Source organism: Phoenix dactylifera, chromosome 3 (assembly GCF_051530095.1).
Source record: "Phoenix dactylifera cultivar Ajwa chromosome 3, Ajwa_hap1_PhDact_Kaust_v1.1, whole genome shotgun sequence".
In the NCBI taxonomy this organism is placed as follows: domain Eukaryota; kingdom Viridiplantae; phylum Streptophyta; class Magnoliopsida; order Arecales; family Arecaceae; genus Phoenix; species Phoenix dactylifera.
In genome coordinates, this window is record NC_143192.1 from 3129006 (window position 1) to 3137742 (window position 8737).

General features: G+C 42.9%; 1 protein-coding gene across 1 annotated transcript; it reads left to right on the plus strand.

Moving 5' to 3' along the window:
• Positions 1 to 23: 23 nt before the first annotated feature.
• On the plus strand, positions 24 to 1397 carry LOC149767861 (uncharacterized). Its single transcript, XM_089929412.1, has 3 exons — positions 24 to 266; positions 548 to 1021; positions 1124 to 1397. The coding sequence occupies exons 1-3, from the start codon at positions 30 to 32 to the stop codon at positions 1289 to 1291; spliced, it is 879 nt and encodes a 292-aa protein (XP_089785538.1). The 5' UTR covers positions 24 to 29; the 3' UTR covers positions 1292 to 1397.
• Positions 1398 to 8737: the final 7340 nt, after the last annotated feature.

The following is an 8737-nucleotide window of genomic DNA, read 5'->3' on the forward strand; positions in this document are numbered from 1 at the left end:
AGAAGTTAGATGAGGCTTCTCAATTGCAGATGATCAAGAAGTTACGAGAGATTGCAAGTCCAGATAGTACACCTCTTTTAGAGCCTGCAAAACGGAAGACCGGTTCACGTGGGCGCGCTTCACTGAAGGTTGATACGTCTACTCGACGTGACCCGTCTGCGTTTGAGTTGGTTCTATCTGGACAGGATAGTTATTCACCTGGTGTTGAGAAAGTTACCATCCGCAATCCATCTACTCAGATTCAAAAGAGACGGCCCAAGCAAAAGGTAAGTACCAAATATTTATTTCCTTACAATAGGTATCACAACGTCTACGGGACGGTCCGTGCCGTGCCGGTATGTCATGTGCCGATACGGGACATGTCGGGACGTGCCGTGCCGAGATGTGCCGATACGGGACATGTCGGGACGTGCCGTGCCGAGATGTGCCGATACGGGATGTGCCGTGCCGAGATGTGCCGATACGGGATGTGCCGTGCCGAGATGTGCCGATACGGGACATGTTCTGCCATTGTTACATATTTTCTATCATTTGATATTATTTGCAGGTTTTTCGTACTAGAGCCCAGTCACATACGCCCATTATCTATATTGATGCTATTCCTTCTGCCTTGAGACCATACATCCAGCATATCAAGGATGTAAAAGCTGATGGGAATTGCGGATTTAGGGCAATAGCTGACTTACTGGGATTTGGAGAAGATGACTGGGTGCGTGTTAGGAAGGATTTATTGCAAGAGTTGCAATGTCATTCGGACCACTATCGCACATTATATGGTGTGGAAGGGACGATTGCTGAGATCACTCATGCATTATCATATTATGATGATTGTCCACCATATGACAGATGGATGACTATGCCGGACATGGGTCATCTTATAGCATCCTGCTATAATGTTGTCCTATACCATCTCTCGTTGCAACAATGTCTGACCTTCCTACCTCTCCGTTCTGTGCCAGTACCTCTTCTATCCCGCAAAGATATCGCTATCGGATTCGTAAATGGAAATCATTTTGTTGAGGTACTACGTTCACAACACTTGCGAATATTTAATTTTGCTTATTTAATTTTGCTTATTTATAATTTTGTAGCTATTAATATTTTCTTATTTCTAATTTTGAAGGTGTTCTTGTTGCCGGGACATCCCGTTCCGCCAGTAGCGACCAACTGGCGAAAATATCATCTTCCTTGTGCTACCGGATGGGAAAATTCATATGAAGCACGGATTCAACAGTTCAAAGAGAGCATCTCACCTAATGTTATAATTAGCGAGACAGTAGAGTTAGATTGATTATTTATATATGTACAATTTTTGAAAGTTGTAAATTTTTTTGGCCTCTTAGAGTCATGTACTGTGAAACTCCATCATCAATATAAATCAAAAAATATCTGTCTTCGCATTGTTAGATTGATTATTATGTGCACTGTTATATTTGTGTAAAATAGAACGGGCCAGGCTTTACAAAGATTACATGTAAATGTACCAAAAATATATATTTTTCATTAATATCAAAGGCTTTACAAAGATTACAAAGGCTCCATCATCAATCCCTATGACGCCATCGTCGACGCGTGTACTGCTGTACGTCCGAATGAGAGGGTCCTGGATCCGAATGAGAGGGTGCTGTACTCGGGCCAGGCTCATCACCCAGAAGTACCTGATGCATCTGAGAAATAGCATCATATAGGTGCCCGGCACCTAGTGACGTAGCCTCTGAGGGACCCATCCGTACAATGTCGGTACTGATACCGAGTGCAGCTGCATTACGCCGCCGGTGCATGTCAGCATCATCATGACCTCCCCTAGCTCCGGAATGAGTACTCGAGCGCAGATGAGGAGGCTGAACTGCAACGTGCGTGATACGGAGATACCACTCCATGTATCCCGGTACGCTGTCTGATGGCCGGGTAACTGGGTGGCTCCTGCTCGCCTGGCTCAGCACGTGGTCCTCCCACCGCTCCCAAAGCTGATCCATATAGGAGTAATGTATCCGGTACGAGCCTGCTGTGGAACCTCTGTTGGCTCGCGTAGGGGCTAGTGGCGCTCGAGGGATGGTCTGAATACGACCAAACTGTCTAAGAACCCTTTCTGGATGATAGGGTTCTACGATATCAAGGCACTTGATGGAGCCACTAAAAAATGCGACGGGTATATATGGGCGATCTCCCCGAAGCCGATGATGGGGATCCCAAATAACCTGTAAAACAAAAGGTCCATTTCAGTTTAATACTATATCGCATATTAAAAGTACTGACAAACACAAGCAAATGGTAATATGATACGTACCTCATCGATGCTCAAAAGGTCCAATGACTCACGTAGAACCACTAAATGGTCCATGTGGTACGGGATGGAGTACCGGGCATCCAGCGGTGCATGCGGGGACTGGCATCAGTATACTCGAGCGACGGGTGAGGACTGAGTGCTGGAAAATGCTCATAAATCCATGCCTGCAGAAGCGTCATATAACCACTGATCTGTCTCACTGATGACCTCGACGCAATCCCCAACTGCCGATACAAATATGCTAAGGCAGCTGTACCCCAGGCATATGTGCTCACCCTATCCAGATCCCGCAGTAAACACAGATACGCTATAGGCACCCTGGTCCCACTCTTATCAGCAAAGAGTGTGCAGCCTAACAAAAATAACAAATAGGCTCGTGCTGCACACTCTATCCTCTGCTGCCTGTCTCTATCAGATACAGAGTGAAACTGAGTCCTCAGCCACTCCATCCTCACAGACTGACCGCGCGATGACAGTACCTCCTGACGCGCGTCTCCAGCTGACACCCCCAACAACTCCACAAGTAGCTCCTCAGCATCCCGATCACTCATCCTCTCAGGAGAAACTGATACTGAGGAACCTGCGACAGGAATCCCTAAAATGGCGGATACATCATCCAACGTGATAGTGATCTCGCCAAATGGTATATGGAAGGTGTTCGTCTCGGGCTGCCATCTCTCTACGAAGCCCGAAATCAGAATCTTATCGATGAATCGATAAGAGCACTGTACTAACTCTACGAGGCCCGACTGCCTCAATAGTGCTCTGAACCTGGTATTTGGTTGGTTTGAAGACCACCACTTCCATTCACCAACCTTGGCAGTATGGTTCATGCACTTTAGTGGAGCTCGTTCCTGTAATATAAATGTATAATTACTACTACTTTATAAAACATCAATAAACAAAATATAATGCTATAACAAATAAACAATACCTGTTGCCTCCAGATGGAAGCTGCTATATGCGTCCTGAAACTGATCAGGACGGACTCATCCTCTGGACCTCCTGGACATGGTCCAACGGACTCATCGTCTTCGCCCCTAGCGGGCATATCATCATGCTCTGACTCAGGAGAGTCCGATGGCATATGAGCAGGCTCGGGAGAAGCAATCCTAGCACGACGTCTCCTAGCTGACGCCGTAGGTCTAACTCTGGCGGGACGGGGATCCATGTCTGAAAATATAGAAATTCAATGTTAGGCTATATCAAAGAAAATAATTCAATTGCATACATAAATGTTCGGCACAAAATTCAGCACGGCACGCGATTTGGCACCAGAAGCCTTCTGTTCGGCTGCACAGTGCCGAACAGAAGGCTTCTGTTCGGCTGCACAGAGCCGAACAGAAGGCTTCTGTTCGGCTGCTCAGAGCCGGACAGAACCATTCTGTTCGGCACCGTGCAGCCGAACAGAAGGCTTCTGTTCGGCACCGTGCAGCCGAACAGAAGGCTTCTGTTCGGTTGAGTGTTGCCGAACAGAGGGCTTCTGTTCGGCACTGTTCAGCCGAACAGAAGGGTTCTGTTCGGCGATCCAGTGCCGAACGGAGCACTGGAGGCGGGGGGGCGGGGAGCTACCTCGACGTGGTCGTGGAGGCGCCGGCGAGGTGCTCGTTGCTCGGGAGATGGCCGGGGAGGTGGTTCCGGGAGAATGCCGGCGACGAGAGGGAGAAGGGGAGAATGCCGGCGACGAGAGGGAGAAGGGGGAACGGGGGGGTTTTGGGCGAGGGAGAAGGGGGAGACGGAGGGGGTTTGGCCGCCGGCGAGGTGCTTGAGGTGCTTGAGGCGAAGTTTTTTGGGCGGAAGGGAGAAGCCGGCTGGAGTGGAGTTTTGGAGGGGAAGAGCGGGGTTTTGGGGGGGGGGGTTTGGGGGGTGTAGAGAGCAATTTAGGTGAGGGGGTGGGGAGGGTGAAGGGTAATTTAGGATTTTTTAATTTTTTAGGGGTGTCCTTAGCAAATGGGGGGGTGTAGAGAGTATTTAATTTTTTTTTAATTTTTGGGGGGTGTCCTGAGCAATCGGGGGGGTGTATTTAGAACTACCCAGTGATAAAGATGCTATGTATATGTTAGAATTACATCTAGAGTGGAAGGTATTTACCATTGTGCTCTAATGTGGAGACTGGGATGCTGCCACTGAATCTGTGAGAGAGTTGTACAGCCATCCAAGAGGGTAAGTTTCATGGGACCCAAGAGACTCAGGATGTGGTTGTGGATGCACAGGCCATTACTCAGTTTGTTGACTTAGAGGTGGATGAGGGGGCTGATGAGAGACATGATGAGGCAGTTGAGGCTGAGAATATGAGGGTAGATGAGGGGGCTGATGACAGGCATGAAGAAGAGGTTGTGGCTGATAATGTAGGGATAGATGAGGGGGTGATGAGAGACATGTAGAGGGTGAGGATAGGGCAAGTCATGGAGGTGGTGAAGGGGATGGAAATAGAGATGGACATGACAGTGATAATGAAGTAAGTTTGGTAAATGAGGGTTTTGAAGGACCCAATGATGATGACGTTTTCAAGTCTAGGACATCTAGCCTCTTCCTGATGGTGGTGATTTTTCCTCTGCACCCCTCCTGAAGATTTTGATGCTGCAAGGCCATCTACAGAGGGAGAAAATATCTCATTAGATGACTTTCTTGAGGATCCTCTATACAATGAGGATTTAAGAACTGTACATAGGTCTTCTAATGAGGACAGGGAGGATGACCCTGAATTTAATGAAGATGCTGACACGACAAACCCAGAGTTACGGCTGGGGATGGAATTTACAAATGCTGCTGTCTATGGAGCTGCGCTGAGAGAGTATGCTGTAAGGAAGTCGACTGATTTCAAGTTTAAGTTAAATGAAGGGGTATAAGATATCTGTTGTCTGGAAAAATGAGTGTGGGTGGAGAATATATACATCAAAGATTAAGGGTGAGCTAACATTCTAGATTAAAACATTTCAGTAAAGTTGTACATGTGGGAGAACATTTTCCAACTCCCAAGTTGAGTCATCTAGGAAGTATTTGGATGAGTTTAGGAATAATGGTACATGAGAGGTATTTGCTGTACAGGCTCGTATTAGAAAAGATATTGCTATGGATGTGAGTAGGAGCTCGGTGTACAGAGCTAAAAGGAGGGCCAGGAAAATTATTGAAGGAGATGAAAGGCTGTCGTATGGAAAACTAAGGGACTATGCTGAAATGATTAGGAAAACAAATGTTGGTAGCCATATGATTTCGCAATGTGAAGTTTCTGAAGAGGGTTAGGAGCCTATTTTCACTAGGATGTACATCCAAAGTACGCCGTATCGGTCCAAACGGATAGTACAGAGCGCACCATACCATATTGGTTCGGTACTGGTATCCGGTATCGGTGGCGTATTGATACTTGGTACACCAAAAAAATTTGTATTGTAGCGATACTATGCATGTGAGGATTTGCATCGTGATATTTCTATCGATGGATTTAGTTTGGTATGTGAGAATATATTTTATACGATTTCTAATATAGTATACTTGTATGGTTATTATATGTATCAGATATTGAAAACATAATTACATGAATAAAATACCTTGAATTTGAGAGAATGCATTGTATAAGTGGAAATTGATTTGATAAGAGTAATATGTAAATCAAACAGACAAAATATGGTTTGAAGTAACTTCGTCATGGGATAGCCTCCATGAGCTTATGCATAGGATAGCGTCCATGGGCTTATGTGTGGGATAGCGTCTATGGGCTTACGCGTGGGATAGCATCCATTGGCTTATATATAGGATAGCCTTTATGAGCTTACATGTGGGATAACCTCCACGGGCTTACGTATAGATAGCATCTACAGGCTTGCACATGTGATAGCCTCCTCAAGCTTATGCATAAGATAACGTCCACGGGCTTGCACATGGAATAGCTTCCACGAGCTTATGCATGGGATAATGTCCACGGGCTTATGCATAAAATTTTGTCAGTCTTGGACTGAGGCATGATCTTGTTTAGACCAAAGCCGAAAGATGATTGATATGAAACCTGAAAATCAAGTTAATGAGAAATGGATGACATGACATAAAAAACTGTTATTGAACCATTGATTACATTTGAGATATATACGTTTATATATGCTTCTATGATAAGATAATAGTGTGCATGTTATTTGTATGAGCTTTCTGAATATTGATACGCTATTCATTTTATCTGGTGTTTTTAATTCATTATTTTTTATTACTTATGGTGTAGTAGTTCGGAATTCTCGCTGGGTTGTAAAGCTCACAACCCCCTCTCTTTTTCTTTTCAGAGTTGCAAGTTGCAAGTAGCTTAATACTTGGCTATGGTTGCTGGGCTATGGTTGAAATCACATAGGAAATGGATGAATAGATAGAACATCACTGATGCTGGTTGGATGATTAAATTTTGTAATTTGACCAATTTTGTTATTTGTTATTAAATGAGATCATTTTGGTTTACGGATATTGAAATTATGATAAATTTTCAGACCTAACATATTTTCTAGGGCTCTGCCCTAGGGAGTGTGCGGTCGTGTCATTTGGTCGACCCGGGTGGCGGGTTCGGGGCATGACAAGGGGCATGTCCAAACTATAGGCTGGGTTAGCACGATTCAGGCCGATCGGTCTAGATGGACCACGCCTCACACAAAGCCAACTTTATAATAAAGTTTGGTTGTTACATTTAGGATATAATTAGTGTTCTATAAAATTTTACATGATTAATCTTTTGAAGTCCGGTACAAACATTGGAACTTAGAGAGAAAAAATATGCGTTACATAAAAAAAACTAAAACTTTTATTTCTATTCTAGATTTAAAATTTATTTTTTCTAGAGATTTTTGTCATCTTGAATACTTAGTATGAAAACATTTCCTAGATGCCAATGGGCCAAATTAACTTAAACTAAATACCTGGCTTGAAAGAAATCTGGGTTTGTTCCCAACCCTGCGGGTGAGCATGCCGTGGAGTAGCATTTCTTAATTTCTACAATAGCTTTTGGAAGGTATTTGATTTTATGAGTTTAGTGGTGTATTTATACTTGTATCGATACTATAGTGAGGCCAGTTTACCAAATAAAATAATTAAAAAAAGAGAAAGGAATGAATTAAAGAAAACTGGGCTTAAGTTGATGCACAAATTAACAGATGTTCTATTCAGGTATCAAATTGTAAGAAAACCTAATTTGGTTCTTTCTTGGAGTTGGCCAAGCTAAAATGCAAACTGGGTTCCTACCTAGCATATTTATGTTAAGTTTTGGACTGGGGCCAGGTCTAGGTCTAGTAGAAGCTTAGCAGACTGCAACTCCTACGTAATTCCATTGCTAATTATTTAAATCCATTTCACAAGTTTTGACATACTCATTTAAGGATATTGCTTACAACTACCTATATATATAAATATATATTCTCGCTTTCTTTGATGATAATGATTTATGACAACAACGATGACGATGAAGGATGGCAACTAGCTATTTCTAGTTACTAAATTTTTCCTAAAAATTATTATTGTACTAAACAAATAAAATTAATTTTTTTATTTTTTGATTTATTAATATTTATAGTATTTTTAATCATAAATATTTATTTTTGTCTTTTCAGTATTACATATGTCATGGGTTGCCCTTATACTGATCCTTATTTGCATGTACATTAATCAACCACCATTTCTTAGACTAGAAGGATACCTTCTAAAATCTACATAGTTTGTTGTATCGCCCGGTACGGAACATACCATACTATATTGGAAGAAAACTGATACGAAACTTACCTTCAAGTTGCTACAAGCTCCATATCATTCATGCCGAGGCATATCAAGGTACGTACCGATCGTACCAAGATAAAAATTGAGAAAGTAGTTAGAGAGCAATTTTTTTGCAAAAATATACCGCACAATACCGTACCGAACCGATAAGATACTGATATTGTATCCGATACCGAGATTGCGGATCTTGGTCTACAATGTCATGGTCAACCATCAGATTTTTTGAATTATGGATACATCATTAGCTCCATTTTGCCCCCTCGCTGCAAAAGTAGGGGAAATTTAATGACCTAGACTCCAACAAACAGCCTCTGTTGACTAAATTTTCGGTCCGTCAGGGAAGCTTTTTAATGGCCGGTCCCTCTAAAGGAGACAGGCCATGGTGTGGTGACGGTTGGGACTTGGGAGAGGGACCGAAAATTAAAAGATTGGTCAACAGATCTTTTTCCTTAAATTACTGTAAAAAATAAGAAAAAGATCAAGATCTGAAACCAAGTAGACTTAAACAGAGGGAGATCAGGCAATACTTTATAAAGTAGACTTGTATGCGTTTGATTTGTCTTCATTCTGGTTAAATGAAGACCTCAGTCACTCATTAAAGAGAATAAGAAAGTAGTCTTTAGGAAGAAGCCAGACTAATAATATATAAGTTCTCATACCTTGATCATGCTGATGCTGTCATTGTAAGAAAAAAGAAAACAATTTCACCTC

Coding starts and splice junctions, on each gene's coding strand:
- LOC149767861 (XM_089929412.1), top strand. CDS start 30: ATGATCAAGAAGTTACGAGAGATTGCAAGTCCAGATAGTACACCTCTT. Junction 267..547: donor AGAGACGGCCCAAGCAAAAG/GTAAGTACCAAA, acceptor TATTATTTGCAG/GTTTTTCGTACTAGAGCCCA. Junction 1,022..1,123: donor ATGGAAATCATTTTGTTGAG/GTACTACGTTCA, acceptor CTAATTTTGAAG/GTGTTCTTGTTGCCGGGACA.